Here is a 20,591-nt window from a genome sequence, read left to right on the forward strand (position 1 = left end):
CCAGAAAATACAAAACCATTCTCATGTACATCAGGCCAGTTTTTCATCTCCTTACAAAATGCCAGATGACACATTCTTAATTCTTTCTACTGGATTTCTGCCATTAAATCACACTTTCCCTATTATATCCAACATCTGTTTATTCTTTTAAGTATATAAATTTGCCATGTATGGAGACTTCTAATTCGTTCCATGGACTTGGAGCTTATCCTTGATTAGTATAGTGGTCTTAGTGAAACAACCAGCTGCCACTGTCCCTAGCTGTGGAGTACCTTTCCCTTTTAAAGCCTTCAGCCTTCTATCCCCTTGCTTGAGGATGTTTTCTTGATTATACAAAATTCAAAACAAGTTTACCTGAACAGAATCCCTGTATGGTGATCCTCTGAACACTTTGCATGAATTCCCATGCTAACTTGATGCCATTACTATAGCTACTTATGGTTGGTTTAGGTTTACTGTATCTTTCTTCATGAACAGTTCTTTTTCTTTGAATAACGATCAGCAACGATTGTTTGATTCTTTGCTCATAGGTACTACAGTGCCACCATTCTGCAGATGTCTGGTGTTGAAGATGACAGACTTGCGATATGGCTGGCTTCGGTGACAGCCTTCACAAATTTCATATTCACGCTCGTGGGGGTCTGGCTTGTTGAGAAAGTTGGCCGCAGGAAGCTTACCTTTGGCAGCTTAGCAGGTAGGTTACTGGATGAAGAAGTCCATTTTAAACTTTGCTCTAATGATGACAAGTTCACCTTCTAAAATACAATACTGGTACCACTTATGATCTTGTTCTCTTAGCTAAATCATAGGGTTCTTCTAGACAAAATGATTTTTATAGAAAGAACTCTATGTTATGATATATAACTAGAATGTGACTAGAAACTGGAGTTGTAAGAACAATTTGAATCTACCAAGGGTAACATTCTGTGCTCTTATTTTTGAGTTCTGCTCAAAGGTACAAAAGTGAAAAGAATAATTGGTTTTTGTTCCTCTTTGAAAAATTTGATATTCATAAACTCACTTTTTAACGTGTTTTATTTTTAGGTTCGGTATAATATGGAAGTAAATTTGGAGCATTTTTTTTCAAAGCTCCTTGAACAGTAGAATATTGACAGTATATAATTTCTCCACAAAGCAGCGAGAAATTCTTTTTGTGTTTGAACCAGGTAAATTCAGGTTGGTTAAGTGTGTTTTCTGTAATAGCTAAATAAGACAAAACTTTTCTCACTTTCAGGTATCTTTTGTCTCTGGATTCTGACCTTTCATTATTTTTCCTTTGTTTCACTTGACAGACTGAGACCCACCTTTGCCATTGTCTTCACATGTTGCACCATATAATTTTGTATTTTTCATATATACAGATTCCTAATTATCAATTAGCTATCTTCTAATAGCTCCTTTATAAGTTTAATTAGAATAAGAATACATTTTTCCATTAAAATGTAAAGTTTCCAGACTGGCATGAACTAAATTCTATTTTGACCAAATTATACCTTAAAACCCTCATCTAATAGCAGTGCTTCCGGCACTTGTCCCAGATTTTAATGAGAAAATACATTCTGAGATCTAAACACAGCTATTTGGAGCACATAGTCTCTTCCACCCCTCCCTCCAGAAGGAAGAGTGGCATGTTCCACCCTGTATTTTTTTTTTTAAGATTTTATTTATTTATTTGACAGAGATCACAAGTAGGCAGAGAGGCAGGCAGGGGGGTGGGGGGAAGCAGACTCCCTGCTGAGCAGAGAGGCCGATGCGAGGCTCGATCCCAGGACCCTGACTGAGATCATGACCTGATCCGAAGGCAGACGCTTTAACCCACTGAGCCACCCAGGCGCCCCCCACCTTGAATTCTTGCCTAAGCAGTGGAAGGACTTGAGTCTGATAATGTGAGCTGAACTGAGGGGAAGGTGATCAGAGATTGTCTGATTAAGAGGCAGAGGTAATTGCAATACCCAACATACACAGAGAAGCAGAAGGGTAAATGACGAAAGGTGAGGGACAAGGAGGCTAAAAACCATTCGCTCATAAACTTGCTGAAGCCAAAAGTGTTTAGTCTGGAAAGAAAAAAGACTAAAGCATTACCCAGTAGATACCTTATTCTAGCAGATGGTAGATGTTACGAGGGCATAATTTTTACTCAATATGGAAAATATAGTTTTAATAATCAGAACTATCCAACGATAAATTGGGCTGCCTTATTAGGATGGTAAATTCTGAACAAAAGGATAGCTGACCATCAGGTAGTGATGTACCAAAAATAAATTCCAGTATTTGGCTAGAAATTGTATTTGCAGAGCCCTGAGGTTCGGATCAACCCTAAAAAGAGGTAGCAGCTGCTTCAAACTTTTTAAATGGGTACCTACTCTTCCTTTTGAATGGGGCCTCTGGATATGGCTCCCTCAAGAGGTCTTACTTTTTAAATAGAATGTCAGGTCTTCTTAAACTTGGGATTTGGCTTTTGAGATCTGAGGAAAACTTTTTTTTTTTTTTCCTAGTGGCCTACTCCCTTTATTTGTGGTATTCCAAGAGATGCTTTCTCATCAGTTCTGAAGGTTTTTAAGGCACTGCACTCTAGAGCCTTCCTGCTTCGGTTTGAATTTTCTGTGTGCAAGTTTCCATTTTCTCATTAGTAAAAAGCATTCTAGTCTGCACTCCATAGGGTCATAAAGAGGATCGAACACATTTATACACACAGAGCATTTAAAGCTTTTCCTGACACGGATCCCAAGGTGCCTAGCACATCTTCCCTCCCACAGCATTCTTAATGACGGACTGGTTCTTTGTCGTTTTAACCCTAGTGTGAAATCAGCTGGCATCCCCAGAATCCGGGAACGTGCCTGAACTCTCCCAGCCAGTGTCGCGCTTCACCTCGCACTGTAGGGACTCTGCTCCAGGGGTTTCCAGAGCCCATCCCTGGCTATTAAGAGAAGGTATTAAGACCTGGGAGGACAGTACCCAGAGAGTTCAGGGGCTGCTTCTTATGAGCAGCTGGGGGCACTTTTCTCTCCTGCCTTGCTTTCTTTTCAGCCCAAACCACCAGCACCCTGGCGGCGCACCCTGCTAAAGCCATGCAGTGATTGCTCTAGCATGAAAGAGGTCTTCCGTCATGTAGACACAAGAGTTCCTCGTTATGTAGCCAATCAAAGTGATGATGTAGCTATTACAGTGGTTTAGGAGGGGAAAGGCCTAGTTTCTTGTCACAGGTCTCCTCTTTTACGTGTACGTGGAGGTGTAGATAGAGCTCTTGATGCACATCTGGTTTTTAACTGATTGAAAGGTAGTAGACCGTAATGACCAATGGAAGTTTACACATTCAGTAAAAAACATACCGTTCAACAGTGGATTAGTATTACCCTTACAGACGTTCATTTCACTTTCTGATGTCAGTTGATTCTGGGCTAATTATATTTTTATTTCAATGTTTTTGTTTTTGTGTAGGTATCAACATTATGCTAGTGCTATAAGTTCTGTTGAAAATTTTCTTAAAAGCCTTTGATCCAGTTTTGTCCCCCTTTTTATGTTTTTATTATGACTTATGATACTGGGGTAAATTACTGGGAAAAGTCATCAAAACAATTTTTGAATAGGTAGTCATTCTTTAAAAATTACTGCACATAAACTATGCATATGTAGACCTGAACAAAAGAACTCTTTATACAAAGAAACATAAAATATATCGTCCATGAGTAATTTTTAAATGGAAGACATTCTGTGGTGTTCTGACTTTTGACAATATTTTGAGGATTTACTTATTTATTTGAGAGAGAAAGCACACAGCAGAGAGAGTTGGAGGAAGGGCAGAGAGAGAGGGAGAGAGTCTCAAGCAGACCCCCAACTGAGCAGGGAACCTGACACAGGGCTCCATCCCATGACCCTGAGATCACTATCTGAGCCAAATTCAAGAGCCAGATGCTTAAACAACTAAGCCACCCAGATGTCCCAGTAACTTTTAATTTTTTTTTTAAAAGATTTTATTTTATTTATTTATTTGACAGACAGAGATCACAAGCAGGCAGAGAGGCAGGCAGAGAGAGAGGAGGAAGCAGGCTCCCTGCTGAGCAGAGAGCCTGATGTGGGGCTTGATCCCAGGACCCTGGGATCATGACCTGAGCCGAAGGCAGAGGCTTTAACCCACTGAGCCACCCAGGCACCCCAACTTTTAATATTTTTAAAGCTTGCTCAGAGAACTGGTCTTTCTCATAAACATTACATATTTAAAGACAACCTCTTGATTCTTTTAATAGAAGAAGGTCTACATCTACATAGGTTTATTGTAACTAATCAGAAAGGCAGAACACTATGTTCTTTTTCCCCAAATATCTTGGTATTAGAATATGTCTGAGCACATCACTCATAGACCATCTCCATCAGAATTACCAGAGGGTACTTACTTTGAAATACGTATTCATGGACCTTACCTCACATGTACTGAATTAGGGTCTCTGCAAATGGGGTCTGGAACACGGACACTTCAAACAGCTTCCCCAGCGGATACTTACATACAACAGAGTGTGCTTTACTAGAGTCATGGGAAGGGTAATTACTATTTTTTTCTAAGTATTTACTAGTAATTCAGCCCTGCACCAGGTAGTTATAGTTCCTTCTTGCATCAGATATTTTTGAAGACGTGATTTATCCAACACACTTCCACTTCCTGCAAAGAACATCTGTATTGGGAAAATTATATCAGAATCCCAAAATGTCACAGAAAACTTAGTTACGAGGGAGTCTTCTCAAAGCATAAAGAATGGGCTCAAACTGCACAGAGTACTGTGGAAGATCCAAGGCCTTCCTATGTTGGACTCAAATCTGGGTTAGAGTAATGATCAATCCGAGAGTAACTATAATTTTAATACCAAAGTGTGGCTGATAAAACATCTGTAACTTTTTTGTTTTGAAGATTTTATTTATTTATTTGACAGAGTGAGACACAGCGAGAGAGGGAACATAAGCAGGGGAAGTGGGAGAGGGAGAGGCAGGCTTCTCGCTGAGGAGGGAACCCAACACTGGACTAGATCCCAGGATCCTGGGATCACGACCCGAGCCAAAGGCAGACGATTAACGATGGAGCCACCCAGACAGCCACAAACATCTGTAACTTGTTAAAAGAAATAAGTAATCCAAGTAGTTTTAAGCTTTAAAGGTATATGAGTCTATGACAGATCTAAGTGATCATTTTAAAGTGTATTCCATAAATAAAGTCATTTAAGATACCATTCCTTTCCCTTAAGGAGTTTATCATCTTTGAAGTTTTGTTTCACAGGGCACCTGGGTGGCTCAGCAGGTTAAGCCTTTGCCTTTGGCTGAGGTCATGATCTCAGGGTCCTGGGATTGAGTCCCGCATCGGCCTCTCTGCTCAGCGGGGAGCCTTCTTCCCCCTCACTCTCTCTGCCTGCCTCTCTGCCTGCTAGTGATGTCTGTCTGTCAAATAAATAAAATCTTTAAAAAAAAAAGCAAGTAAGTTTTACAAGTCATATTGGGGCACCTGGGTGGCACAGTCAGTTAAGCATCCAACTCTTAGTTTTGGCTCAGGTTATGATTGTGGGGTGGTGAGCTAGAGCCTGGCCTTGGGGAGCGAGGAGTCTGCTTAAGACTCAACTCTTCCTCTGCCCTTACCCTACCACACGTGCTCTCTCACTCTCTCAAATAATAAATCTTTTTTCTTTGATTTTATTTTATGGGCGCCTGGGTGACTCAGTTGTTAAGCATCTGCCTTCACTCAGGTCATGATCCCAGGGTCCTGGGATTGAGCCCTGCTTTGGGTTCCCAGCTTGGCGGGGAGCCTGCTGCTTCTCCCTTTCTCTCTGCTGCTCTGCCTGCTCATGCTCACTCACTCTCTCTCTCAAATAAATAAAATCTTTTTTTTTTAAATTTATGAATTACATATATTGTGTGTGTGTATAAAAACAAGTTAAGCCCTGGCATATATGATGCTCAGTAACCTGGGGAGCTGTTTAAAACTGAGATATCTGATCCCCATTTTCTGTAGACTGATTCAGAGGTTTATGTACAGCCCAAGCATTTCCTTCCAATAGGAAATCAGGACTGAGAAACACTGGTATATATAATAAGGAATGTAAAGGTGTAATACTGACTTTTTAAAGGATTATCATCGAAAACGCATCAAAATAAAATAAATTTGTGCTTAAGAAGGGTTAAGTCATCAGCTTTTCAGGAATTTTGTGTATCCGGAATGGTCAGTTCACCATACTTTGAGGTAAGTGGGACCTTTTTAGAGATGGATACAAGAGATACTTTGTATGTACTGCAGAACCCTCAGCCAGAATATGTAAGGTATTTACCCTGTGACCTCAGCTGTCTAGTTTTAAGATTTTTTTTTTTAAAGATTTTATTTATTTATTTGCCAGAGACAGAGGGAGAGAGAACGAGCGAGCACAGGCAGACAAAGAGACAGGCAGAGGCAGAGGGAGAAGCAGGCTCCCTGCCGAGCAAGGAGCCCAATGTGGGACTCGATCCCAGGACCCTGGGATCATGACCTGAGCCGAAGGCAGCTGCTTAACCAACTGAGCCACCCAGGTGTCCCAAAATTTTGTTTTTTTAAAAAAATACTCAGAATTACAAAAATCTGTGGCACTGTGGCCCATTCATTAATGCAAGCAGTACTGCTAGGTATCTGCTGTATAGCAGGCATTAGAACTGGACGTCCGTGAGTGTGTACTAGGCATGCCATCTTAGAGTTTTTATTTTATCATGGAGACAGATTATTTAATAAGCATTATTAAAGAAACATATCGTGCTTCCTTAAAGTATCAGAATTTACAGATTGAAAGTATCAGAATTTACAGATTGAAAAACATCTTCCTGCCCCACAACAATGTGCCATGGAAGTAATCTGGGGAAAAAAAACTTAAGGACCCAGGTTCTTTGATAGACGGATTCACAGTAAAATCCAAGGTTTGTTTTGTTTGAAAAGAGAGGGATGATTTTCATAATCTCCTCTCTTTCTAAAAGAACTTTTTTCAGTTTCCCGCTTCAGGGCTCTGATAATCTTTCAGAATAGAAATGCTTCACACTATTCCTAGTTTGAGTTGAAAGCCAGTAAGCTGTAATTTTAGGTTCATGGCTTTTTTGACCCATTATGGCAAAAATAGACTTCTTATCTCCCCTCAGGCCTCCCCTTCTTTCGACCTTTTTCTACAATTTTGGAAAGTATGCTGCTGCTTCTTATGACCATGATAGTACAATAGCATTTCATAGCATTACCAAAATCCTTCAAATACATGAGGATATTTAAAATTCAAGGGCACCTGAGTGGCTCAATCATTAAGCATCTGCCTTCGGCTCAGTCACGATCCCGGGGTTCTGGGATCAAGCCCCACATGGCATCAGGCTTCCTGCTCATCAGGGAGCCTGCTTCCCTTCTTCTCCCTCTGCTGCTTCCCCCACTTGTTCTCTCTTACTCTCTCTCTGTCAAATAAATAAATAAAATCTTTTAAAAAATAAAAAATTCACTGCAGTTCTACAGGGTGAATATTTTCACTCCCATTTTATGGAAGACAAAATTGAACTTTGGGAAGGTCCCGTGCTTTATCCAAGATCACAGAAGTCAAGAAATTGCAGAATTGGAACTTAACCACAGCGTTTAACTGGGCACATCCCCTGTATCTTAAACACATACACCTCAGCCATTATATAATCCCACTGCACTTCCACAGTGCTTCCCAAAGTTCTTCTTTTACCCATTCATTTAATAATATTTTTAGTCATATCTTAAATTTACCTCTCAGTTTAATAAGTAAAAACTTTGCTACTGTGTAAATGCCCTCCCTAAATTCCCTATTTTATTTTTTTTTTTAAGAAAAGATTTTATTTATTTGTCAGAGAGAGTGAGCACAAGCAGGGGGAGGGGCAGGCATTGAGCAGGGAGCCCAGTGCAGGACTCGATCCCAGGACCCTGAGATCATGACCTGAGCCAAAGGCAGGTGCTTAACCTACTGAGCCACCCAGGCATCCCTAAATTCCCTGTTTTAAACACATTGCCCCATTCAAATTAATTGTATAAATTACTACAATCCTATTTTCTTTTTTCTTTCTTCCTATGACTCTTTTTGTGTATCCTCAATGGCTGGAACAGTAGTCAGAAACTGGAAAACTTTCTTTTTTACTGTCAGGATGTCTCTTAGGAACTCAAAAGTGAGCCTTTTAAATGATGTACTTAATCACTATTCCTGTAATTGAAAGATTCTACTTCCAGACACCAGCAGGAAGTGAATACATGTGCTAGATCCTTTCTGGCACCTTCAAGTCATGAGGAAAGTGCTACTCCCCTTTAATAAGAAATGTTCTGTCAGCTGCTTTTGAAATGTTCAGTTTGTTTTCAGTTTACTGATTTACTGCACTAAACAATGCCTTTAGAACAATTTTCTTGGCAACGTGAGCAACACTTGGTGTGAGTCTGTCGCCTTTCATACTTCTGACATCTTGGGCTGTCAGTCATGCTAGTTGCATGAGTTGATTGTGAGACTGTCAGCAAGCCAAGATATTTTGGTTTTTTGTTTGTTTGTTTTGTTTTGTTTTTTGTTTAAGATTTTATTTATTTGTCAGAGAGAGAGCAAGCACAAGCAGGGGGAGTGCCGGGCAGAGGGAGAAGCAGGCTTCCTGGGCTTATTATGAACTGAGCTGAAGACAAATGCTTAACCTACTGAGCCACCCAGGTGTCTCTATTTTTTTGTGGGGTGGGATTTTTTTGTTTTTTGTTTTTTTGTTTATATTTTGTTTATTTATTTTTTATGAAAATCATTACCAGTCTCCTGTTTGGCTAGCAAATATATTTGTTTTAAATTTCATTCTTGTCGTGTTCGGCAGTGAATGTGCTAGTGAAGTTTTTCTAATAATCTGTACATATATATATTAGGAACACTTTTTTTTTAATAATTCGATGAAGATAATGGTATTTTTTTCAGAGCTATGTCTTGCCAGACCCAGTCTGCTTTGAAAGAATGTTGCCATCTCTTCTCTGATGTAAAACTTCTTTTTAATTCTATTTATTTTTTTATTTTTATTTTTTTAGGTACCACTGTGGCGCTCCTTGTTCTTGCTCTGGGATTTCTGCTGTCTGCACAGGTTTCCCCACGCATCACTTTTAAACCAGTCGTTCCATCTGGACAGAACAGTACTTGCACAAGATACAGGTGAGATTTCGTAATGGTCCCCTGCCTTCACCAAACTCTGGTGACTTTTTTGTTTGCTTTTAAATTTTCTAAAATTTGAGAGATGAGTAGGCGCTTGTTTATGAAGGAAGATAAGATGATGGGAAAGGTGGTGGAAGGAACCACCAAGAGGAGGAACAGCATGTGCAAAGACACGAGGATAAAAGTGCTTAAGGAAGAGTATTAGACACAAAATTGACATGTTTCTGGAAATTCAAAGTTGGGATCAATATGGAATTGAAGCAGGAGTACTGTGAAACTCTTTTAGATCATATGTGTATGACTCAGTGGCATCTACATTCCAGGTAAAATAAGTAACTTCAATCAGTAATTAAACCTTTCCATGATATATGTGTCTGACAGAGGAGATTATCATCTTCATATTCTAACAGTCTTCCCAGAGTTCTGCAAGTATCCTTTCATTCATGAAAGCCGAAAAGGAAGTTTTCTTTCACTGCTGGGGTTCTTCTAGAGCATTAAAGAGTGGAAAGAGATGGTGGAGGAGAGTGAAATACATTCTGATGCCAGTTACAGGTGTAGGAACTCAAGTCTGATGGTATATACACTGTGTGATTAGATGGTTGGAGAAGTGGATAGATGGACAGTCAGATGGACTAAAGAATGCACAAATGAATCACTTACAGATTGAATGAACAGACCAATTAATGTATCTGGCAGCAGAGTTTCAAAGGTTATAATTTCATTTTAGTGGTTTAAAAGACTACCAGCCCCTTTAAAATACATGGATAGAACAAACCTAGCTTGCTTGCTTGCTTGCTTGCTTTAGAGTGAGCAAGCACACGCACATGCAGGGGTCTGGAAGGGGCAGAGGGAGAGAGAGAATCTTAAGCAGGCTCCAATCACCCAGTGTGGAGCCCATCACAAGGGCTTAATCTCATGACCCTGAGATCATGAATTGAGTTGAAATCAAAAGTCAGACACTTACCTAACTAAGCCACCCAGGTGCCCCAAGACTTAGTATTAAAAACAAAAAATGGTAGTCCTTCAGCCTCAACTAGATGGACACAAGTCTCAAGTAAATTGGTAAATGATTTATTAATATATCAACTTTTAGTCATATACTCCTATATGAAATTAAAACAACACATTGGGGGCACCTGGGTGGCTCAGTGGGTTAAGCCGCTGCCTTCGGCTCAGGTCATGATCTCAGGGTCCTGGGATCGAGCCCCGCATCGGGCTCTCTGCTCAGCAGGGAGCCTGCTTCCTCCTCTCTCTCTCTGCCTGCCTCTCTGCCTACTTGTAATCTCTCTGTCAAATAAATAAATAAAATCTTTAAAAAATAAAAAAATAAAACAACACATTGATACACTAGATTCCACTTGGAACTTCATATTGAGTGGTTATTGTATTTATGGTGGTTTCTCATTTATAGCAATGAAAGGATATATATTATTATGCCTTTCGGGTCCCAAATTCTGATATCCACTTTCCTTTAGAAGTAAATGGTTATACTCCTTCTTTCTCTTACTAATAAATTTACTTCTATATTGGTCTACTAAATTTTTAAGTCTTCATCTGGTTCTGAAGAAGACTTAAAGATGTCTTGATGAAAGAAGTTAGCTTTAGAATAGACTATTACTAGATATAGTCGCATATACTTTCTATGAATATCCCACATCAGCTGCTAGGTGATAGAGCCATTACCAGAATTCTCCATGCTCTCCTTTTGGTTTTTCTTCATAGATATTTTAAGTACAATGTTTTTAACATAGTTACTCCTGACAGATTACTTAAAATGTTACTGTTGTTGGGGCACCAGGGTGGCTCAGTCGGTCAAGTGTCTGCCTTCAGCTCAGGTCATGATCCCAGGGTCCTGGGATCTCCCTCTGCCTGCTTTGCCTGCCACTCCCCCTGCTTGTGCTCATTCTCTCTGTCTCTGACAAATAAATAAATAAAATAAAATCTTTTTTAAAAAATTAAAGTTGTTTGAGCAACTCTAATACATGATACCTGGTTTAGATGGAGTAATTTAGATTCAGAATAAGATCGATACACACATGGTCAGAGCACCTAAAAGCAGAAAGTTAGCCAGAGTATGAAAGAAGTTTTATGAACTTCTGATACAGTAAAAGAATGACAAACTTTTGAATGATTGGCATAATAAAGTGGTTTTCTTGACATCAACTTTTAAAATTTAAATAAAAATATTTATTGCCCTAGTAGAGCTTGCATAGCAATTTGTGATTATCAACCTATTAATCCTTCTGATCCTTTGAGGTTGTCATCTACCTAATATTTCAGTACTAGAGTATAGTGGAGGAGGAGAATTGGTAGAGCAGAATTTCATTCTCATCACAAAAATGGGCAGCAGCTTTTGAATCAGAACCAAATTTTACATGTCCTTTGGGAGTCAGTGAATATGAGAAACAGTTCTACATTTTGTGCCTTCTTTCAGAGTAACGCGTTAGGCCTTGTGGGAATTTGGTAGTATGTACATATATTCTGAGTGATTTTATAAAAGGCCTGCATTCCCCATACTGATTTTGTTCTAGTCTCTGATTGTCTTCTTGTTTTTGTTAAAATTATGTATACACTTTCCCCTTTCTCTAAGATAAACATGAAAGTCATGTTTGCAATACACCATAGGATGAGTAATGTTTAGGCTGTAAATGTAGATACTGTGCTTTCCTCATGGAATGATCCATATAGGAAAATTGAGCAAATAAAACAGACTTAAAAGGGAAATTGAGGGCGCCTGGGTGGCTCAGTGGATTAAGCCACTGCCTTCGGCTCAGGTCATGATCTCAGTGTCCTGGGATCGAGCCCCGCATCGGGCTCTTTGCTCAGTGGGAGCCTGCTTCTCTCTCTCTCTCTCTGCCTGACTCTCTGCCTACTTGTGATTTCTCTCTCTCTGTCAAATAAATAATAAATAAAATCTTTAAAAAAAAAAAATAAAAAAATAAAAGGGAAATTGACTTAATATCTATCTTTAAAATGTTGTATACTGTTGATGAGATTGTAAATTTCTCTTCATTTTGGAAGGAGTACATTTCTGCCTAGTAAGAGTTAAATGCCTGTGCCCACTGACTCAGCACTTCCATTTGTAGAAATCTATAGACTGTAGTGATGCATATGGATTCATTCCAATTATAGTCAAGTATTCTTTGTTCGATTAAATGTGGTTTCTTATGAGAGCTTTCAGAGCTTTGAAGATTCGTACCTTTCCTAAGTAACACTTCCCTCAGATTTTTGACATTTTATTAATTTTGAATGTGATCTCAGTATATGCAAATCACTATCATAAAACACTTCAAAGTAGGCAGATACTTCCTAAAATATATGTGAAATTTCAGGGTTTTAATCTCATCTCATTCCTTCATTCATGTGTTCATGCATGTAGTTGGAAATATTTATGGAACACCTACTTATAGGATTATGGTTAAGGATAAATTAATATAAGAAAACAGTGCCTCGCACATAATAAGCATTCAGTAAATATTGCAGCTATTGTTATACTTAAGAAGGCTTATAATAGGGGGCACCTGGGTGGCTCAGTTGGTTAAGCGACTGCCTTCGGCTCAGGTCATGATCCTGGAGTCCTGGGATGGAGTCCCACATCCGACTGCCTGCTCAGCGGCGTGTTTGCTTCTCCCACTGACCTCTCTCCTCTCATGCTGTCCCTTTCATTTTTTCTCTCTCTCTCAAATAAATAAATCTTAAAAAAAATAATAATACAAAGATAGGTTATAATAGGAGATGAGCTTGGGATGATGGGTAGTCTGTCAGAGAAGATTACCCTGAGCACTGGATATTTGAACAGAACTCTGAAAGGAAGAGAGGAGCATGCCAGGCAGAAGAAACAGCAGTTATGAAGGCCTTGCAAGGCACAGGGAACTTGGCAAGTGCAAGGAACTGAAAGGATGCTACTGCAATTAACGAAGCCTAAGAAAACACTGGTAAGGTGGGCGGAGCCAGATTCATGCAGGACCTCAGAGGTCACGTGAAAAATTCTGATCTTCAGTCTACAACATGAACCCATTGAGAAGTTTTAAGTAGGGTAGTGGCTCGACCAGATTTTCTCGTCTAAAGTGTTTCTCTGGGCGTGGGATGCACAGAGGGCAGATGCTAATGTAAGCAGTCTGGTTATTAGAGTTTTCCTTGAGAGAGATAATTGCCTGGACTGTGGTGGTAAAATCGAAAGTAAACAGGTAGACACATTCTAAATATATTCAGGAGAGAAAAATCAATGGGGATTAAAAATAAGTAACTGATTAATTATGAGCAGCCAGGCAGAAGAGATCATGAAAATGAAATGCCATTATTGGGTGAGGCAATTACTATATTTTAGTAGGAATTGACAAAAGGGACTGTGTCTCTAATTCATTTTTATTTTTCCTGTTAAAATTTCTCCATTGAGAGTCTTACTTAGAGTCATCTAAGGAAGCATTTAAAGCCACCCCATCCCTCATTCCCATGAATCTGCCTTAGCAGAACAGTGGAGGGTATGTTCGAAATACTCCCTCGGGTAGTTCCAGTATAGCCTCTATTAAGAACCACATACCATAATGCTTCCTTTTTTTTTTTAACTGCCAGCTTCCTTTCATTCCTTCTTCTTTTTTCCCTGGAATGTTGTTAAAGCAAGAATACAAAAATAATCAGTGTAGTTCTTTATCTGTTGAGTAATATTTTTGTGTTTTCCTCCAGATGAAGTTTACAAACATTGAAATGTTCAAACCGTTGCTTCATTATAGACCTCCCTATGGTGATAACACAAGTTCTGAGAAACTGTAGATGTCTAACTAATTAGCTCCTCAAAGTTTAGTTACAGTAAAAGTATTTTTGCAATCACTGTACTTTCTGTGTCCTTTTGCCACCCTTGTTGGCATGACACTATAATGTGTGGCATGTCCTTTTGCCAAACATTGTTGGCATGACCCTATAAAACTGTTAGATTCAGTTATAAAACTTAGAAACTCTGTTAGGCCCTAATTTTTTTTTTCTAGTATTTGGCATCCTGGTGATGACGTGTTTTGTATCCAGTAATTCTTAGCAACTTGATGGTGAGTATAGTATTATACTATGAACTACAACTTTCCATTTCTGTCAGATTTAGTCTTCTGTCTAGTTATTTCCATTAAAATTAACTTATTTTAATTTTTTTGACCTGGTTGTATAGGCTAATATGCTTTGAGGTTATAGAGGAAAATGTGTTACATATCTGTAACATATGTAGGAGGTTTTCTGTAAATTTGTAAATATGCATGAGGTTACAGAGGAAAATAGACCTACTTCAGGTGAAGATAAATGTATACAAAGGGAAAATGAGAGTTGAAACAAAAAGCCCGTCCGACATCATCATGTACCCTTATCTCCAAATAGTTATGCATGTCTTTTGCTAGCATTTAAATACCCAGCCCTGAGTTTGATGCCTGGATGAGAGAATTGTAGAAGAGATTCTTGGAGGAAGTTGGCCATTTATGGGACATTTTCAGTTCTTTTCTTTCATGACCTTTTTATCTTCATGCCTTGGCATTCGGCCAAGGACCTGCAAAAACCCCCACAATAGCAGGATCCCCTATTTAAAGATTTTTATTTATTTATTTATTTGACAGAGATCACAAGTAGGCAGAGAGAGAGAATGGGAAACAGGCTCCCCACTGAGCAGAGAGCCTGATACGGGGCTTAATCCCAGGACCCTTGGATCATGACCTGAGCTGAAGGCAGAGGCTTAACCCACTGAGCCACCCACGTGCCCCAGGATCCCCTATTTAAACTTGTGTTTTCCATTGTCAAGAAGTGCTTCTTGGGAAGCCATAAAGGCAAAAAGGACGACTCTAGTTTAGCTGTGCAGAGTAGGGATAGAACATCCCAGGTGTAAGACACATCCTATTGACAGGCCCTACACAGGGAGCCTGGCTTCTTCAAGGAGTGTGCGAGTGAGGCTGGGTCATAGTGGGCAAGCAGGAGAATGCCACAGAGATAAACTGGGTGACAGACCATGCCAGGACCTCATAATCATCATCTTTTAGATTACTGAGGAGCCTTTGAAGGGTGATGAGATGAAATGACATCATCAGATTTGTGTTCTTAAAAGATGACTCTGAAAAAAAGATACAATTTAAAAATATAAAATATCACTCTGGCTGCAGAGTAGAGAAGTGATAGAGGGACAACAAAGGGTGCTAGAGGGAGATACGGTACGAGAACTCAGGAACCTAGGCAGGAAGTAATGCAACATGGACATTGGCTATGGAGACACAGAGACTCAATAGTTTAGAAGGGTGTGACAGGGCTGGGTGGTCTAGTGAATGACATATGGGGACAGATGCTTCGGCAGGGTTAGAATCGTACTCAGGTGAGAGGAGCCCTGGGGTCGAAAACTTCACTGTCTTCTACTTCTTGGAAACACTCTTCCAGGGTTCTAAGCCTGCAGACCCTTTCTCTGGCTTTCCAATTAAAGATAGGAGTCACATAGTAAGAAGAGTACTTAGTATTTGCTGTCATTTATGTTCTTATTTGAGATACCAGTTTCATTACTTTTGGACCTCAGAAGACTTTGAGAAAAACTCTTAGGAATTTGTTTACTTAGTTTTGAAGTAACACAAAAAGGCAAAGGGAAAAACACATCTCTGTCATAATCCATGAGGACCTTTTGTCTCTTTCAAGAGCTCTGGTCATTGTAATGAATAAATAAAATCAACCTGGAGGAGTTCTTTGCACATTTCAAGCCAACCCACTTTAGAATATCATCCCTGCTTTGTTCCGATAAACAAAAAGAATTCACTGTCCAGTACTGTGTCAGCAATCAAGTGCAGTCATAACCACTGGGGTGTTTCCTTACAATAAAGGCCAAAGAAACTACAAATAAAATGAGTACTAAATGGAATTCTTTTTTTTTTTTAAGACTTCATTTATTCATCTGAGAGAGAGAGAGAGAGCAGGAGCAGTAGGGAAGAACAGAGGGAGAGGGAGAAGCCAACTCTGCTGAGGAGGGTCCCCGACATGGGGCTCGATCCCAGGACTCTGGGATCATGACCTGAGCCTAAAGCAGACACTTAGCCAATGGAGCCACTCAGGCACCCCTAAAGGGAATTTCTAAACAACTTAACTATTCTCTAAGTTTAAATAAATAAGATCATCTTCTCATAAATTACGATTTCAAACAAGTGATGAAAACAGTTCAGGTATTAACACTTAGACATATTCTGGTTTTTTAAATTGAAGCATTTATATCACAATGTAAAAGTACATTACACAGGGGCACCTGCGTGGCTCAGTGGGTTGGGCCTCTGCCTTCAGTTCAGGTCATGATCTCAGGGTCCTGGGATCGAGCCCCGCATCGGGCTCTCTGCTCAGCAGGGAGCCTGCTTCCCCCTCCCTTTCTCTGCCTGCCTCTCTGCCTACTTGTGATCTCTGACTGTCAAATAATTAAAAAAAAAAAAAAAAAGGAAAAAGGAAAAAAAAAGTACATTACACAGCCCCTACTATGTTTGCCCTACCTATTGGTGTGGACCGTCCTTTAAAAAAAAAAAAAAAATTTTTTTTTTTTTTTTTTTTAATACAAAACATAGCAATGTAGTTAAAAGACTCTCTTTAGTAAATGTGGTTGGGTAGGTGGTTGGTTGAGGTGGGCTGGCTAGCTAGAATTGAGAGAAGGCAGGTGATGTGCTGATGGAAGAGAAGATTTTAGTACAATTTTGTAGTCCTGGAAGTTGGTATATTTGCTAAAAAATTTGGTGACACTTTGTTGCTATAAATAGTTGTCAATGTAGGAAGCTTCCAAGCCTTGGTTTCTTCAAAGTGCTTGGCCTTCACCTCTAGTCCTGTCTCCAGCATACCGAGTGATTCATTTTGTAGGCCTGCTAACGGGCTCGGCAGTTTAGGTGGTTGAGGTGGGAAGGTCTCTGGGCACGCAGCAAGTCACACGCTGTGCACGAAATGCTTCGGTGACTTTTTCAGGTTGCTGCTTGGTAGTAACAAGAGAATGTTTTCCTCGTATTAATAAGCAAATAGCAAAACAAGATACTATGACCCATGCCTCTTGGACTGTAACATCCAGGTTATGTGGTGAATAAATTAGCAGACTGGAAAAATGAAATCACGTATCTGGAACAGCCTGGCTTTAGAAGCAGATATCCAGCTGTATGATATCTACACAGGTTAGCACATCAAAGAATACAGCACTTTAGGAAAAATATTTATGTGCTTTTGTAGTCGGTTCGTTGTTCAGTAAATATTTTTGAGAGTGACAGTAGGTCGGCGGATACTGAGATTAAAGGGAAAAGAGGAAGCCGTACGCCACATTCACAGATAGGAGGGAGGAAGATGCAAATAAATGACTACAAAGCAGTGTGAGCAAGGCTGACAGATACCTCCGAGAAGGCCCCGGCATAACTCACTTCTCCTGCGGCCATCCCAGAAGGCCTCACACAGGAGGGTTCACAACCTTAACATTATTCTAGATGCCTTCTGAGAGGCGTGTCTTCAGCTGCATAAAATAAATTATATGAATACAAGGGGAATCCATTATATTGAAATATGGCTGCCAAATGTTTGTTACATAAACCTCTTCTATCATAATGTGTATAGAGTTGGTCACTAACACTGAGTAATAGATCTAGCTGCATGGATAAGCAGTTTCAAGACCACCGTGAAGGTCAATGGTTTTGGAGCTTTCTGCAACTACCGTCATGGGTTACGAACACATCTGTGATTTCTTTTGTCAGTAGTTTGTTGCCTACCTTCATGACTGAAGGAAATGCTAAGTTTTAGTAAAAGCCTAGTGAATTAGAGGTGTAACTTTTTTCTCATCTGAGTGAATAGGCCCTGTATTTAAGTCCTCACATAGGAGTGAGCTTGATCTAATTCTTCCAGGGTAAGAGTTTCTCAGACCAGTGAAAGTGGAGACAGCCCCTGGGGCGTGTGTCAAACAGATAAGCTCTACAAGGAATTCTAAAGTTTGATAATGTTGGAGAAAGGGACACCAGTCATGAGATGAGGTGGAAGGGAGGTCAGGGCTTTATGTAAGTCAAAATGTATAGTAGATGAAAAGCATTCAACAGCATAGGGCAAGGAAATGACACGATCAAATTTGAGCTTTAGAAAGAGTTTTCTGCTTAAATTTTAGGGGACTTACTGAGAGGAAAGGGCAGAGACCTCCAGAAAGAAAGAACAGGAGTCTGAAGTTAATTGCATGATGGTGAGTTTGAGGTCAAAGATGTCTTTGGACATATGATTGGGAGTAGATAGGTTAGAGGGAAAGAAACTGTGTTTAGGTCATTCAAATCTGTGGATACTCAGTTCGGGCTAAGTGAACCCAGGTGATATGCCTAGGAAGATAGATGAACCAGAATTGCAGACGTGCTTTTTATTTTAAAATAATAATAGTTTCTTTTAATTCTTACTATGTGCAGGTGTCATTCTTTTTTAATATAATCGTGTATCACCCTTATGTTTCCCTAAGGGCAGTTGCTATCATTATTTAATTTTATGGGTAAGAAAGTCAGGCTCAGAGGATTTACTTAGCTTGCTGAGAGTGATGGAACTGGTAAATTACAGAGCCACCTTGTTCTCTCCATCACCCTCTTTAGTCAAACTAATGGCCTCTTGAATATGGGTCAGTACTACCCAAATTTATGAGTATTCTAAAGACACTGTTAGGTACCCATTGTCTGAGAAGTAAAGGGAGGGGTTCTAAGTTCTGCCCATTTAGTGCCAGGTGGAACTTACTTAAATAGTAAGTTTTCCCTGTAAATGAGCATCAGGTGATGAGAATTGTCAAAACCAGAGACAACCTAATTGAGTTTTGTCCTCACTAAGGGTACCATTTAATTGAACTAGCATCAAAACTCTTTAATATCACTGCCAATCACTTCACCTTTTCAGCAGCCCTGATCCTAGCAAATAAGAGGCACCTTAATAAATACCGAGATCTCATGGCCCCAGTGAAGCCCTTACTGACTTGTGGGAGAATCCTTAATGGGAAGAAAATGATGCCCAGCTTAGAAGTGTTAAGGAGTAGGTTTGTTTATAAATCCCTGCCTTAGGACCTTATCACAATTAGAGAGGACTCCATTCTCCTAAACTTGCTTCTTATTCTTTTGAAAAAGAAAGAGGTTAGAAATTTGGGGACCCTGACCAAGAAACCAGTCTTAGGGACCATATACCATAAACACTGTTCTCTTTCCAAAAGAATGCCAGACAGCATTTAGATATCCCCCATACTTGTTCAGCCTTTTTCTGGGGAAGGGAGATTTTATTTTCCCAAAAGTATGTCTAGTTCTGGAGACATAGAGGCAGTTGCCTTTAATTCAGCTCAATTATTTGTGCATACAACTAGCATTTGCTTCAGGTGGGCGAGATAGTCTGATGCTTTTTATTACCTCCTACTAGAAAGTGATTGACAGTGGTGGTGGTCAGCCATAGGTCTCTTATCTTCTTTGAGGGTCATTCCATGACCCCTTTTTCAATCCCCTTATTTCTCTAAAGCAACACTGAAACATAGAGCAGGATAATAACTTCTTGACACAAATTTCTCACAGGAACTGTATAGCATTTTAAGTTCTTTTGTTGCACTGTAGGAAGTACATGTGAATTTTGTCTTACTCTGGAGCAATTGATTATAATCACTGTACTGCCGTGTTAGCAAAGCTTTCGGCCCATAAAGGGAAATTTGACCAGAATATTCCAGAACAGTTCCAGAAACTGATTTATGATTATTTCTTCCCAAGGGAATATTACTTCTCCTGAAATAAACTAACCCATGTAAATGAATATCTGATGAAGTCACTATGACTTACCAAACTACTTATTTTATAAAAAGAAAAAAAAATTTTTATTTCATTTATTTATTTGACACAGAGAAACAGAGCAAGAGAGAGAGAACACAGGAAGGGGAGGGGCAGGAGAAGTAGGCTTCCTGCTGAGCTAGGAGCCTGATGTGGCACTTGATCCCAGGACCCTGGGATCATGACTTGAGCAAAGGTAGACTCTTAATGACTGAGCCACCCAGGCACCCCTATTTTATACAAAATTTGTAACAAGTAGTATTAGAATCATTAGTAACAACCTTATGCATCTTAACACACCCAAAACCACACACCTGTGTTGTAGTCCTTTATAAAGCATATCATCCCTTGTAATTGAAAACAGATTCTGTAACATCTTCAATACTCTGTTGTTTTGAGATGACAGAGGCAAAGGATATATTGACACATTGTTCCTACCCTCATGGAAATCTGGGGTTTGTAGAAGAGAAAGGTACTTTTACACAATTGTCTATAATCTATATATATTTTTTAATATAATTTTTTATTTTTTATAAACATATATTTTTATCCCCAGGGGTACAGGTCTGTGAATCACCAGGTTTACACACTTCACAGCACTCACCAAAGCACATACCCTCCCCAATGTCCATAATACCACCCCCTTCTCCCAAACCCCCTCCCCCCAGCAACC

General features: G+C 39.6%; 1 protein-coding gene across 1 annotated transcript in view; it reads left to right on the forward strand.

The window, feature by feature from the left end:
• Nucleotides 1-20,591, forward strand: part of SLC2A13 (solute carrier family 2 member 13) — a 374,984-nt gene that overhangs the window by 252,312 nt on the left and 102,081 nt on the right. Inside the window, exons 5-6 of the mRNA XM_059185645.1 lie at nucleotides 531-694; nucleotides 9,032-9,152. Of these exons, the coding sequence (XP_059041628.1) occupies nucleotides 531-694; nucleotides 9,032-9,152 (285 nt within the window). The remainder of the gene's footprint in view (nucleotides 1-530; nucleotides 695-9,031; nucleotides 9,153-20,591) is intronic.

This window comes from Mustela lutreola, chromosome 8 (assembly GCF_030435805.1).
Source record: "Mustela lutreola isolate mMusLut2 chromosome 8, mMusLut2.pri, whole genome shotgun sequence".
NCBI lineage: Eukaryota > Metazoa > Chordata > Mammalia > Carnivora > Mustelidae > Mustela > Mustela lutreola.